The sequence below is a fragment of the Lissotriton helveticus genome, chromosome 3_1 (genome assembly GCF_964261635.1).
Source record: "Lissotriton helveticus chromosome 3_1, aLisHel1.1, whole genome shotgun sequence".
NCBI lineage: Eukaryota > Metazoa > Chordata > Amphibia > Caudata > Salamandridae > Lissotriton > Lissotriton helveticus.
This window is the reverse complement of record NC_136061.1, coordinates 927,121,198-927,137,318: the sequence shown is the minus strand read 5'-3', so window position 1 is coordinate 927,137,318 and position 16,121 is coordinate 927,121,198. Positions and strand designations below refer to the sequence as shown.

The window sequence follows — 16,121 nt, the reverse complement described above, 5'->3', positions numbered from 1 at the left end:
GATTTCTTACCTCCGCTTCGCTCACTCTACCTGGGACAGATAACATAGTCATCAGCTTGGAAACTCAAGGCGGTGCCCTCGCTCGTGTACTACTCTATCGCCCCCCTCAGTCGATGCCATCCTTCCCCTTGTCGCTGAGCGAACAGGTAGCTGACCTGCTTACCCATCACACTAGAATCACCATATTTGGCGATTTCAATTATTGGTATGACAACGACCTAGCAGGGCCCCATGCTACTGAGCTTTTTGAAATTCTGACCAGTCTTAATCTGATACAACACATTACCTTACCCACCCATACCAAGGGTCACATTCTTGACCATATTTGGACTCACAATCTCGCCCTATCTCGCCCAATCATCTCCCCTTGCCTCTGGTCAGATCATTACCTGATAGAGGTTACCATCACGATCAAAGGGAGCATTCCTGGTGGACTGCGTCGTAAATGGAACTCCTATGACTCCCAGGGGTTCCTTGACTTTGTGACCAACACCCGCCCTATTATTAACCCAGAATCAGGTATCGACTCTATGGAGGATGGGATAACCACTTGGCTGCAATCAGCTAGTGATAGATTTGCCCCTCTCACCAGATTTGTACATACCAGATATGGCAATTCCCATCGCTGGTTCTCCGAGGAACTTAAAGCACAAAAATTAAAGTTACGCCACCTAGAACGCAACTGGAGACGAGGTTACTCCAAGGAGGACCGTGCAGAGTTTGTGAGGGCCTGCAATGTATACAAAAATGCTATTACTAAAGCTAAGGCCTCACATATCTCTGAAAGAATCGACTCAGCTCGCAACAAATCCAAAGAAATCTTCAAAATTATGAATGATTTCTCTTCGGATCACAGAGTACTTCCCTCTCAGGACCCAACCCAAGACACCTGCAATGCGCTCAACACCTACTTTATTCAGAAAATTGCAGACATCAAGAACGCTATCTCCCCTTCCATCTCCCTTAGTCCTTTAGATTCCTCCTCTCTCAACCCCTGCTCCCTCACTCAGTTCCCAGCTATTACCTCCAGTACTCTTTCTGAGCTTACTACCAGTATTAAATCAGGTTCTCCTAAGGACTGCTGTCCACCTCCAGTCCTCAGGGCAGTCTTCTCAGCTTTACCTGATAGTATTCTCCCCCTTCTGAACACCTCCCTGAGTACTGGCACGGTCCCCTCCGTGTTCAAACAGGCCATACTAGTCCCCCTCCTAAAAAAAGTCGGAGCTGACCCCGCCAATTCTGCTAACTATAGGCCCATCTCTCTCTTGCCTTACACCTCTAAACTTTTGGAGGCCCATGTGACAACTTGTCTGTCGGCATTCATAGAGAGTTCTGGCTTCTTGGAACCTAACAAAGCCGGCTTCAGACCAGCTCACTCTACCGAGGCAGTGTAGTAATTCAATAGAAGCTTGTATAAATAGGTTATTTATTGACAGCACAGCATCAGGTACAGGTACATCAAAATCGACCCAATCTCCCACACACAGACCATGCTCTTTAGTCCTCCATCTACGGTTGTACCACTCAGCAGATTTGGTTTGTTTATCAACCACTTTATCTGCCACTTTCTGAATATCAACTGCATCTTCACCCACACTTTTGCACTTCTCCTTAAGCCACCAGGGACACACAGATGACGCAGGATCCCTGCCTTTGAGCAACCTAAAAGGACTTATTTCTGTAGTAGTATGAGGAGTGATGCGATACATCCACAACTTTTCTCTTAAGACATTCAACCAATTACCCTTTTCCTTAACAGCATCAACCACAAAACCCTTTAAAACTCTATTAAAACGCTCAACCTGTCCATTCTCATGTGGCTCATACAAGGAAGTGCGAATATGTTTGAAATTGCAAGAACGCAAGAAAGACTGCATCTCAGATGAAACTAACTGCACCCCATTATCCGACACTAGAACAGCAGGACTACCTTCCCTTGCAAAAACTTCTTGAAAAAATGAAATAACGACCTCAGACGTAACCTTAGCAACAAATCTTACCTCTGGCCATTTAGAATGATAATCTATCATTACTAATGCAAAACGTGAGGTCTCTGGAAGAAAGTGGAAAGGTCCTGAGATATCAAAAGCTAATTTGCTCCATGGCAACACAGGCCATTCAACAGATTTAAGTGGAGGAACATGCAGCTTTAACATTTTGTCCTTGGCACAACAATCAGGACAGTCCCTAACAGTACGGTCAATGAAGCGGTCCATCCCTGGCCACCAAAAATTCAGCCTAATCAAACGCTTCATGCTAGAAATACCAGGATGCGCTTTGTGTGCCAACTTTAAAATAAGCTCCTGAACACCAGAGGGTGGAATACATTTGTCAGATTTGAACACAAAATCCCCTTCAAAATGCAACTCATCTGCAACATTGAAAAATGGAAGTAAATCATCCCTGGCCTTGGTTTTGTTTGGCCAACCCTCCAACATAAATTTACCAAGTAAGACAAACCTCTCATCCTTAGCTTGACATTCCAACCAAAACTGTTCAGATATATCCTGATATTGAGAAGAAACAACATCAGCTAAACTTAGTACAAAATCTAACTCCTTCAAACCATTTACCTTGTCCTCTTTATTTTCACACGGAAGACGTGACAGGCAGTCAGCCGTAACATTTTTCTTTCCAGGAATGTACTCAACTGTAAAATTATATTCTTGCAACCTAGAAGCTAACCGTGCAATCCTGGCCGTGGCATTCCAACCACCACCAACCGATAAGATATTTACAAGAGGCTTATGATCTGTTCTGAGAACAAATTTGCTTCCCCAAATATAAATTCTGAAATGTTCTATGGCCCAAACACAAGACAACAACTCACGCTCTATAACTGCATACCTTCGTTCTGTTTCACTCAAAGTCCTTGAGGAAAATGCCACATTCCATTCGAGCACTCCATCAGACTGAGATAATACACACCCTAAACCATACAAGCTCGCATCTGTTGTGATAATACAATCCTTACCCATCCTAAATGGTTTCAAAATGGGCGAATTTACAATTTCATTTTTGATGTCAACAAAAGCTTTTTCTTGTTCAGAACCCCACAGAAATTCATTGTTTCGCCTTAGCAATCTTCTTAATGGCTCCATCTTTGTGGCAAAATTGACCACAAACTTACTATAGTACTCACACATGCCAGAAAAAGAAAGGAGTTGTTCTTTGTTGGTTGGGGAAGGAGCTTTGAGGATAGCTTCAACATTAGATCTTTTGGGAACTAACCCTTCCCCTGACAATGTGTGTCCCAAATATTCAACTGATTTTTTGAATACCTTGCACTTGTGTGCTTTAATAGTTAGACCAAAATTTTCCAGTCTACTACATACCACATCCAAATGTGATACATGCTCCACTTCATCCTTAGAAAATACCAAAATGTCATCTTGAAAGCATTTTACAAATACATCACAATCTTTAAAAATATGAAACATTACACGTTGGAAAACGGAGGCCGCAGATGCTAATCCGAACGGCATCCTCCTGTATTGAAATAAACCCATAGGGGTGATGAAAGCTGTGTATTTCCTAGAATCTTCGATTAACTCAATTTGATGGTACGCAGACCTAAGATCAAAAGTGGAAAAAATCTGCGCACCATCAAACAACGAAACAAGCTCATTAATATTGGGCAATGGATGGCAATCCACAATAATGTTAGAATTGAGAGCCCTTAAATCAACACAGACTCTCAAAGATTGATCAGGTTTTCGCACCAAAACGATAGGCGAAACCCATTCTGCAGATTCGATAGGCTCAATGATATTATCTCTAAGCAAATCATCAAGCATTTTCTTAAGCTCATCCCTAACATTCAATGGAACCCCTCTTAGCTTTTGTTTAACTGGAATGGCACCTTCTTTCAATTTTATCTGATGCTCAAAATGTTTTAACTTACCCAACTGATCACTGAAAACCTTTTGCTCCAAAAAGAAATGTTACTACTCTCCCCCACATTAGGACAAATTGACCCAATCATTTCCTGATCAGTACACATCGAAATGGGATCCTTTGCCCGTGGATTAAGTTTAATACCAAGTTCCCATTGATCTTGCCAACCTAAAACATTTATACCCTTCACAGCAATGTATAATTTAATTTGAGCCACTCTGCCTCTGAAAGTTAACCGAACGTTGAGGAAGCCTTCAATATCAATCAAATATCCACTAAAACCTTCTGCTAAAATGTCTGATTGTTGCAAACTAATCAAATCACAAACATTTTTTAACTTCTCATTAAAGTAGTCTCTTGTAATGATGGTCCAGGGGGAACCCGAATCCACCATAAGCTCAATTGCAATTGAGAAAACATGAAAAATACATTTAGGGGATTTCTTTCTTGTAATTAGAGTACAACCACTCTGAATAATAGACACAACGAAACCCCTTTCAGGAACTTGTTTTTCCTCCTCCACCTCATTGAGAGAGGAAATTTTTGAGGGTGTAAAGGTGTTGGAGGGCGGACGTGATGGTGGACTAGTACGCCATTGTGCATTGTAACGTCTTTCTCTACAGACACTGCTATAATGCCCCACTCTACCGCAGACATTACATGTTTTGTTTATGGCAGGGCAACCTTGAAATGACGCAATATGAGACCTGCTACCACATCTAAAACATGACCATGCATTATTTACAGCATCAGGTCTCCTATTGCTGGTGTTACTATTATTCTTATTCTTTGGTTGATTGGATGTAGGATTTCTTTCATTCCATTTAGCCCTAACAGCACATACTTCCTCCTCAGAAATGGTTTTACTGGGATTGGAACTCTGTTTATCTACAATGCCCATCCACTTTTCAGACATTTCAGTTGACTTAGCAATAGAAATAGTTTCCTCTAAATTGGGATCACCAATACACCATAATTTATCTTGAATTTTTTTGTTTCTAATATGCACGATGATTTGATCACGAATCATTTCATCGGCCATTGCACCGAAATTGCAGTGCAATGTTAGAGATCTCAATGCAGTGAGAAAATCGTCAAATGATTCTTCTTGCTTTTGTGCCCTGGTATAGAACTTAAAACGATTTAATGCAATATTGGCTGTAGGCTTAAATCTTTTTTCCAACCTACTGAGAGCTTCTGTATATACATTTAATCAATCACCGCTACCTGAGGCAACAGTAATTTGGGGTAAAGTCCTAAAAACTTCTTGGCCTTCCGAACCAAGACAATGTAACAGGATACTTTTTTTTCTTTCGGAACCCATGCGTTCCCCATCAATAGCTCTCATGTAATTAAAGAACTCCTCCTTCCATCTAGACCAAGGCATGGGAGGGTCACCTTTCACTTGTAAAAACTTAGCTGGGGGATCGAACTGCATTTCAAAGGACCAATGCACTAGTTACTGTATAAACACTTAACAGTTAATAAATAAGAAATAAAAGAAAACAAATGTCAATCCTTTGTACCAGTGACCAGTGAAGAAATTGAGTTGAACTGTAACTGAAAATATTCTTGCAATGTATGCAGTTATAACAGTGACCAACTAAAATATTTCTACATAAAGGAAAACCAAATAGGAACATGCAGTATGATATAACCGTAATGGTCTAAACATACTCTTAAAACAATATTGATTCCATAAAGGATGTGAAATGAGAACATAAATTGAGTCTTTGAGTACGTCGTGAAACTGTACTTGTTCCAAAATGTCCAAACGCTGAAACAGAACCAATAAAGAAAAGAGCACTGTGCCTTGAAATACGCTGAGAAGACAGAATATAAACGTACACTGCGCCTTCCAAAATCGAAGAAACTCCTTCCCTTGCGGCTGCCGATGAAAACTTCTCCGTATACTGGTTGCTTGGAGACACCTGTAAACAAAATGGTGGCACGCAACGTAGATCACGTCAAAAACGATGACGGAGATACGCCCACACGTGATGACGCTCACGTAGAATCCAGGCAAAGAGACACGTACAATGGAATCAGACTTTCAGCTGATGCGGAACGTGTGGAAGATGGAGTACTTCAGGCAGCGTTCGGGAGAGAAGGTAAGAGACAGATGGATTTCCGGCCACTAAGAACTGCTGAGGCAACGGGGCGCTGTGACGTATCCCAAAGCAGCCAGATGCGCGCTGTGACGTATCCCAAAGCAGACAGATGTTCGAGCCGCTTGAACCGCCACCAACACTTGAAAGATGCAAATGTCCAAAATTTCCCAAAGTTGCCTCGAAAATTTTCACAATTCGGGCGCTAAGCAGGAAATTGTTTTAAATAACGCTGGCAGCAATCCAGGTCTGAAGGCAGTAATCCAAAACGTACCAAAGCAGTGAGAAATCCGAAATTTCCATAAAAGAATCCAAAAACTCCGCTCCTGTGCTGTAGATGGCTGGAGTGGCTTTATCCTTGTCGCCAATTTTGTAGTAATTCAATAGAAGCTTGTATAAATAGGTTATTTATTGACAGCACAGCATCAGGTACAGGTACATCAAAATCCAAGCAATAACTGACAGAGAAAAGTGGAATGCTACATTAGCAAAGCTCTGTATAGAATACAGAATGCAAAGCACAACCTGCACAGCGCATGCAGTTAAAGAAGCAGTGCAGAATATAACAGGCAGTCATTCTAAAAGTCATTGACACTCTCCGGGAGAATGCCGACAGAGGGATCCCACAGGCACTGGTCCTCTTGGATCTCTCGGCCGCGTTCGACACGGTGGACCATGACATCCTTCTCCACCGTGTCGGACAGGCGGGCATCCAAGGCCCTGCCCGGGAATGGATTAAGTCCTTCCTCTCTGGCAGAGTGCAAACAGTCCATCTAGGCCCCTTTTCTGCCACCCAGGTACCCACTACCTGTGGAGTCCCTCAGGGATCCTCCCTCTCACCACTCACCACTACTTTTTTAATTTATACCTCCGACCGTTAATTCACTCACTACGAAACTGGAAATGCACTGTCCTCAATTATGCAGACGACATGCAGATTATTTTCCCCTTAGACATCCCTGATGCCGTATCTAACTTCCAGGCAGTAATGCTTCACATCCAACAATGGATGATTTCCAACCAGCTCAAATTAAATCCGGAGAAAACGGAACTCATCTTGCCTGGCACTAGCTCGGCACACTGGGGTCCACAATTTTGGTCAAACGAGCTAGGCACTCCTCCCAGCCCGTCGAGCGCGGTAAAAAGCTTGGGCGTCACTATTGATAATGACCTCTCTCTCAAAACCCATGTCGGAGCCATCATTTCAGCCAGTATGTTCCTGCTACGAAAAATCCGCAAAATCTCCCACCTGCTCTCCCATGAAGCATTGGTGCAAATCGTCATTTCCCTTGTTCTCTCCCGCCTCGACTTCTCCAACTCTCTCTACTGGGGCCTACCTAGGTCTCTGCTCCATCGCCTTCAGATGGTGCAGAACCAGGCAGCTAGACTCATCTGCAAAGCCCCTAAATGGCAATCTGCCAGACCCCTTCTGCTTAAGCTGCACTGGCTGCCCATTGAACAAAGGGCTGCCTTCAAAATTGGCTGCCTAATTTACAAGGCCCGGCAGACCAAGTGCCCGGCCTTTCTGAAATCCCTCATCAACCCGCATGGCCCGGCCCGTAACCTCCTATCTGCCCATCTCCACCTGCTCACCATTCCGGCGGTTAAACTAAAAAGACTGGGCGGCCGCAGATTCGGCTTTCTGGCACCCAAATTGTGGAATTCTCTCCCCCTACAAATCAACACCTCTGACACTCTGCTGAGCTTCAGAAAGAGCTTAAAGACCTGGCTCTTCTCGAACTCCCACTAGTCCTCAGCCTTACCCCAATCACAATTTTAGCGCCAGGAAACCTCCGGTGTCAGTGCGCTTTATAAATGCAGCTTAACATTAACATTAACATTAACAAACAAAGCAAACACAAGGAGATGATGGATGAAGCGATGAAATGTTTCAGACACTCACCCCCAGTCACAGAGCAGGGTTGAATCAATCATCATCCTTCAGCTCACTTCGCCACCTCAGTATAGATCCAGCTATATGCAAATCAGTCTTGACCTTGTTCCTTATGGGAACAGTCCAGCCCAAACTGCCAAGCCAGATCTTCCGTGGACCGGAAACAATAATCCTGGGATCGGTATAGGATGCTTGTTTCCAGTCCAGGGAGAACCTGGCTTGGCAGTTTGGGCTGGACTGTTCTCATAGCGAGCTGGGTCAGGAGTGATTTGCATATGGCTGGGTTCAAACCGAACTGGCACAAGGAGCAAACAAACTGTGGATTTAGGCCCAGATCTCTGTACTGGGATGAATGTATGACAGTGTTCTGCATTCTGTCCATCAATGGCTTGTTTTGTGGTTTTTTTTTCAATAGTTAATATCAAGTCATCGGCATTCTAATTTTCGAATACTTGTATATGTTTGGGATAGAGACCATACCTATGATCTATAGAATGCACAAAGACAGAAACTGAACTTTGTTATCACATACAGGTAAATTCATAGACTCACAACATTTGGCCTCCAATTGATCAATACTCTGGGGTCCCTATACCTTACTGGTGTGTTTAAGATTGCATAATAATTGTGAAACAAAATAGGACAACTAACGAACAAAACGTTAACCTGAGGCAAACAAATTTATATGATCAGAATACTACAATACCTTGGTCAGAAAGCACATCAGATGCTGTCATTTCACAAGACTAACCCAGATCTTTGTTATTGCCATTCCCAAAATCATCTTTCACTGAAAACATACACTGACAGAGATCTATACTTTAAAACACATTGAATAGCATTCTGCTTCTTTTGACAAGTACATTCTTTGCTTTATTATAAAAGTTTCTCATGGGAACCTAAAATAAACTGTTGCATAGTTCTTTGCAAAGCTGAGATCTCACTGATTCAGAGAGTGTGACTTATCTCATGTTTGAATATAGGTTAGTCAATAAGAAGTTTCATTTTGACTTCCGTGGACTTTCTGTGGTCTGTAGCATTGCTAAGCAGATTTTCCTTTGGTGTATGTATAAAAACATAAAGTAAAAAAGGTTGATTGAAAAAGAAACATAAAACCTAATACATGTAAAGAAATCTGAGTATTCTTAGTAGTTTCTGTGAAATTAAGTGTAAGAGAAACAAAGGCAGGCATGAGTATTTGAAAATGTACTGCTGAAGCCTTACTTTACATACTCTTAGATCTCTTTGTGAATTGGCCCGAAACAGCTAAAATGGGAATAAAATGGGAATGGTTGCACACCATTAGTACAATAGAAAGGGCTGAGCCCCCATTCCCCTTTCACTAATAATGAGTTAACATTTCAGAGTTGATTCACCAAGACACTTATGAGTTTATGAAGTAGTACTCACCATACTTGCATACTCATAAATGCCTTTGTGAATAAACACCACTAGTTTCATCAGCTTGAGTTTGCTTTGGTCTTATTGTAACCCTTATCAGAGAACACACACATTTAAGTAACTTACAGTTGTGATGCAGCCTGCAGCACACGCCGCAATAGAAAATATACACATTCTGACCGCCATGCAGAAATAATCTATAGGTATAATGCTAATGATTGAAAATTGAGCGTGGCTTTGAAAATGGTTGTTTTTTGGCTTTTAAATATCTACCATCAGAAAACATTGTTTGCGCAAAGTCTTAATCTCAGCTATATTTTGTTTTGTGGATACACATGGAGATGCCCAAAAAATCAATAATGTATACACATATAGTGGTCTTCACTATGCAAATAAATCTAACCAGCTGTGAGCTGAAAAGCCCTCCAACCAAGGGAACCACAAAGAAACCTACGTGTAACTAACTTTTAATTTCAACACAATTATACTTGAAGTAAAACTATGGAATAAAAGTAGCTGAAAGAGGGCTGCAATCCACCATTCACAAAGGCAGTGCCTAGGAACAGAGTACATAACCAAATAAAACATATATACATATAGAGCTTTCTAGCAAAAAGGCAAGAGAAAGGAAAATGTGTAGAGAAATTACCATGATAATTGAAAAATCCATTTTGAATCAATGAAACTTTAAAAAAATATATATTTGTATTATGCTATTTCACAGCATCACACAGAATGAAATTTAGTAAAGACTTTTGTACAAATAATTGTGAGACTGGAACATGCAATAGGCCGGGCACCAAATAAAATTGCCCCCTCCCCCATATAAAGTATCACAATATCCAAGAGAGGAGTGTTCAAATGGTTTATTTAGGTGAAGCATTAAAACCCTCTGCAATACTTAACTTGGACAGAATCATAACCTTCTAAATCAGTCCAAGTTCCATTATAAGTTCTAAGAATGTCACTCATCTCCCTTCTTACAAACACAAATTTAAATAGTCAAGACAAGAGTGATTCAAATGAATAAAATAAATGGATATATGATACATGAGTATTAAAGAACATTCTCAAAAGCTTCAAAACAAGTAATTTTCTTCTGTCGTCATGCTGAATATCTGCAAAATGTAAGACTGAAGCACATGAAAAGGCAAGCCCCAGAATGAATAGGATGTGAAGCTTTATTTATAAATAGGATGAGGAAATGTTAATTAAATACCAAACAGGAGACCTCATTTTCCATAATCAATTAAGGGGCATATGTATCAAAAAACGATTTTTCCAATTCTCAAATTTTAGCAAATCGTAATTAGAGAATCGCAAAATGCAATGTATGTAGGATTTGCTAAAAATTTATTGAATCCTACATATTCCTTATTTGCGATTCGCAAATTGAGATACGCAAATAAGGAATTTCTTACCATTCATTCCTATTGGCTAGGAGGCCCATAGGAATGAATGGGAAGACATTCTCAATTTGCGATTCGCAGTTAGAGAATCGCAAATTGAGAATGCAATTTCAAGGGGGCCAGGGTGACAAAAGGACACCGTGTTCCACCCTGAAATATGTATGTGTGCACATGTGGCGCACATACATGCCCTAATGGCATGTATGTGCGCCACATGGCAGGATGAAAAATGCAAAAAAGTGCATTTTTCAAAGAAATCGCAAATCACCACCAACTTGAAGTTGGTGGTAATGTGCGATTCCTCAAGGCCAAATCACATTTTTCTGTGCTTCCTACATTGCATTTAAGGAATCGCAATTTGCGATTCCTTAAATGCAATCGCAAAATAGACAATCGCAAATTTTGCGATTCTCTCATTTGCAATGCCCATTTGGGATGATACATCCCAAAAGGCCTTTTCCCGTTCTCAAATTCTGAGAATCGGCCTGTTTGTGAACAGGAAAAGGGCTTGATACATATGCCCCTACGTTGGCTAGGCCCTTGCAATTTGTTATAATTCTTCTTACCCCACACAAACTTTTCGGCATCTCACTACTCTGTTTCATACACGCACTAACTACACTGTTCACCAAACCGAGGTGAAAATTTCACTACTCTGTTCATGGTCAAAATTGGCATTCTTAAACAGTTTTATAACATTGGTGAACATAGATGAGTCGCTACTCTGCCTCGGGTTCCTAATTTTAACCAAGTCACCCATCTCCACTTTAGTGAGCTTGGCAGCTTTGAGCACATCAAATTGTTTTTGTGTGACACCTTTCTCTCTCTTCCCAATTTCACCAGCACTCCTTGTTAACATCACCCTGGCACTCTGCTATTCTCCTTTCACCCAAGACGGGCATACCTTAGCTGTAACTTTTCTTTTACTGAAACACTCAAATGCTTTAACACCTGTTGTAGAATGAGGTGTCAATCTTTACACCGTCACCTTAGGTTTAACTCATTCTTTCAACGGGTACCACCCGCAGGAGTCTTTTGTATTTCCTCCATTTACCCACTGTTAAATCTCTCTCCCATGCCATTTACTTTGGGATGGTATAAAGGTTTCTTTTTATGTTTGATGCTCCTTTCCCTTAAGAAGTCTTCCATTTCCCTGCAAACCTTTGCACGCCATTAGCAGTTAGGATTGTTTTAGGAAAACATTCTTTTCTGAAAACCTCTTTCAGAAAATCTGCTACATCTCATCTTTCCACTGAATTCACAATCAATATTTCTGCCCAAAATGATAACATTTCAATAACAACAATCACATATTTTGCACCATAGATATTTTGAGGGGGTCTACCATATCCAAACCAATGGTCTCACAGGGCCCATTAGGTAACTTCCTAGCAACCACGGGTTGAACTCCACATTTTAAAATCTTATCATTATTAAACACTCCAAACAGTCTCTTGCAGACCTCTCCACCAGTAAATTCCCACCTGGCCACCAATACATTTCTCTAAGTCTTTCTTTTATTTTGGGAATTCCAGGATGACATTCCTGGGCACAATCAATGAGACATTTCCTCAAACCAACTAGATGGACTAATCTTCTGCCACATACCATTATACCATCCTTGCACACAGGCTCTTTTATTACATTCCAAAAGGACCAAGACTGTTCACTACATCGTTTATCTCATTTCCAGTCCTCCTTTATCTTGTAAATAGCTTCCTGCAACACTACATCACTGCTAGAAAATGCCTCCAGTTAGCATAAGGACCCTCCATTGCTATTAGAACGGCTGCTCATGTTTATTTGACTCTATTCACTGGGGCACCGCTATCCAGGCCCCAGTGCATGTGCCCGGACCACAAAAGCATGTTGAAGTTGATCACTCTCCTGATTGGCATATTTAGCTTGCTTTTAGTCGCTAGTATATGGTACAAACGTGTGCCCAAGGCCTGTAAGTTAGATGTCACTAGTGGACTAAACTGACAATGCACAGCATGTCTCCAGGCCTGCCCCTGCAGATGGCTTGTTCAGATTTAAAACTGCCAATTTGAACTGACAAAATAAATCTTTTGCCAGGCCTAAATCTTCCTTTTTATTAATACTTATAAGTCACCCCTAAGGAGTGGGTGTAACTCACGCAATTTGCTGTGGTGTAATTGCACAAAATTATATGAGATGACTCATGGCCCAGCATTTAGTGATATTTCGCTAGCAAAAAATGCACCGACTTATCCAAAATGGACATAAGGATGCATTTTACGTTAAGAAAATATTACTAAATGTAACAGAACATGAACAGTAGCAGCCAGCAGCCACTTGCGCTACCTGTCTTTGTTGTGGTGCTGTGTTCCTCCTGAGGTACGATTTTTGTGCTAAATGACTCAAAGGGCCTGATTATGCTGCTGGTCGTACTCTCGGCCGACCGGCACCATGGCGGAAGCAGGACCGCACCACTATAGGTCGGCGCTCCCGCTCCCCGCATTACAATGCGTCTGCCTTCATGGCGGTTGTAATGTGTATATTTTCTATTGCAGCATGTGATGTGGGCTGCAGCACATGCCCCAATAGAAAATAAACATATTTAAAACATCCCTGCACTATGTGGCAGGCACCATTCATGGCCAGTCACATGGTGCAATGATGGTTAGAGGACCACAATAGGTGCTCCCCAGGCCCGTAGTGGAGGGCCAAGGGATTAGGGGGCCCTGCTAGGGGCCCCCAAAGTCACTTTCAGCCTGCCTTTCATGGCAGGTGAACTGCAAAGAAAGGGCAGGCAGAAAGGAACATTGTAATCCCTACAGCGGTGCCCGAGCTGGCACCACCCCCTTTGTGGGGATTACTGACCCTCTGATACAATGACTGGCGCCATGGGCCTGTCAGAAGCAGGGAAGATGGTCCCATCGTCGGATGCCTCCAATGGACCGCCGGGGCTGATGTCGGTGGGTCCGGAACCGACAAGCTGTCAGGGTCTGACTCACCGACATCATAATTACAAGGATGGGTGTAATTGTGTAACCTTTGGTAATGTTGCACCAAAACAGTAGCACAAAATTACTGAAATTACTCTGATTACTCTAGCATTATTAAAATTTCACCCACACTTACTAAAATGCCCATAGGGTAGAGTGCATGATTTTTAAAAAGCTGGACATGTATATTTTATGTTTTACATATGCTGGCAGTAAAAAACTCCCAAAGTCATTTTTCACTGTGGCAAGGTTGCCTCTCCTATTGGGGAGCACTGGGTTATGTTATAACACCTATTAACCAGAAGCTGAATGGCTCCTTGATTAGGTATAAAGTGGTTCCCAGACCTGAGACAAAGGGAGAGGAATTGACCTTCCCCTGACAAGGCCCCCCCCAGTGATGAACCCAGGAACTTATTTTACTTCAACCATGCCTACCCTGTCACTGGCAGATGTAGATCACGCCTGGGCCTGCTACTCTATTAACCTGTTAGCCAGTCAGGCACCACTCCCAGTGGGAAAGCACAGGGTTTGAATTACCATAAGGGAGGGTTGCCCATTTCCTTGGCCACCCCATCTTTTACCAACGGGATACAGAAGACGAGGGCTGCCCATCGCTCTGATTCAAAAGAGAACATTGTTTTTCAAGTTTCAAAAGGCAAGTAATGAGCCTTTGAAGTCCATAGAAGGGTCGTTTGAGGAGGCGGAAGGCCCCTTGGAGTCACCTTCCATTCTTGCAAAGAAATTCACATGGAGCCCCGTGCGCCTGATGCCGGAGGAATGGCTCACCATTTTATATTCTGAAGTGAACAGATCACTCACAGCACGTGATTAGGACTACAGTGCTATAAATAGATGACAGGGTGGAAGCCCCATACAGGCTACACACAGATCTTACAGTTAGTCCCCAGGAAGACCCCACCAAGACGGTTATAATGTTGCGCTTTTTTCAGGGGTTGAAACGTCGACGCGTTATTATCAAGTGTTGATGATCACCCAGGATACTAAACCAATAATTGGATTAATCTCTTACTGGGCTAAAAAATTTTCTTCTTCTTTCAAAATGTTGCACTGTGTTTAAATATAAATTTTCCATGTAGTGTATGTCCATGTATTTTGTGGAATGTTTTGTGACATGTAAATGTTTTAAATGTTTGTGCACATCTAAGTCTTAAATGTTAGTTCAGAAAAACTGTTCTGTGTGTATGTTTATATATGTATTGCAATAAGTTTACACTGATTTTCAAAAAAACTTATCAAAATATATAGTGGAATATAAGATAAGTGTTTTGCGCTTTTTGGGTTTGGACATAAGGTACATTTTGTTTTCTCTTTTGTTTTTTCATTTGTTGACTGTTCTCATCCATTTGGCGAGACACAATTGTAAAAAAGGTTATTTTGATTTTTAAGAGTGCCAAAACCACTGTTTTGCATAAAGCACCCCTAGAGAGGAGCACTGTGCGAAAGTTTACTGTACTACATGCAGGCAGTGCTGCAAAATTAGGTAGGGATACCCCTGCAAAACTTTTCCTCATTTGGTTAGGGAGTGGCCAGGACTTTCCCCAACAGGAATCTGGCACTCAACATAAATGTGGCATTCCCAGTACCCTCCACAGAACACTTCTGGACCCGTGGATGAAAGAAGTAGGAGTGCCACTGCTGTTGTGTCCTGTAAGGAGAACCCTTAGGCCTTGACCTGCTCCCACTTATACCCAGGACACAAAAGAGGACTCGAAGGGTCCAAAGCTGCAGGAAGAACACTTTCTTGAAAGAGCCCAGCTGACCAGTTTCAACTGGATCTGCTCTGGACCCAGCTAAGGGCATCGGTTTGAGTCCATCCTAATCCTTTATGTGATGTCCTGGATCCCTTTGGCTGGTGTTAGTGTGTACTCGTCCTGCCCAAAGTATAGAAGCTGGAGCTTAGCATCCTGTTTTCTGAAGAATTGGTAGGACCGCTGTCGAGCCGTAGCCTTCAACGTCAAATTGGCAATTGTATCCAAATTGCTAGTCTGCCCCGCTGAAGTAGACCTGACTTCCAGAAAAGTTTCTACGTCCAAACGTAGAGGGTTTCACCGAGAGTGATACCACAGACCGTCGTAGGCACTCACACCAGACTACATCCTCTCAGAGCTTTTCTGCCTTTAGAATTCTGCTTTCAGCAGCTCCCTGTTGTTGAACTATGGCTGGGATTCGGATTCAGCTTGCCCAGTTGACGATTTGTTGACAACCACCTTTTTGTTCTGGAAAAATTTGTAAGTCAAAAGATAACTTTTGGATGTGGTCCTCGCATTAAACCAGCATCCCACAACAGTCACCTTAAACCTTAACTTTCTCTTGGTCTAGCTCAACCAGTTGTCTGCAGTCGATGCTTTGGGCTCTTTGGCATTCTTTTTTTTTATCTTCATAAAAATTGATATCTGTGGTCCTCCTTATTGTGTTTTAGTTG

The 16,121-nt window shown here is 42.0% G+C and overlaps 2 protein-coding genes across 4 annotated transcripts in view; both read left to right on the top strand.

Annotated features, from left to right (window-relative positions):
* Window positions 1–16,121, top strand: part of RUNX3 (RUNX family transcription factor 3) — a 542,293-nt gene that overhangs the window by 68,493 nt on the left and 457,679 nt on the right. The gene's annotated exons all lie outside the window — the stretch shown is intronic.
* Window positions 73–7,550, top strand: LOC144824797 (uncharacterized). The gene is made up of 2 exons (XM_078683801.1): window positions 73–1,390; window positions 6,579–7,550. The coding sequence occupies exons 1-2, from the start codon at window positions 114–116 to the stop codon at window positions 6,595–6,597; spliced, it is 1,296 nt and encodes a 431-aa protein (XP_078539927.1). The 5' UTR covers window positions 73–113; the 3' UTR covers window positions 6,598–7,550.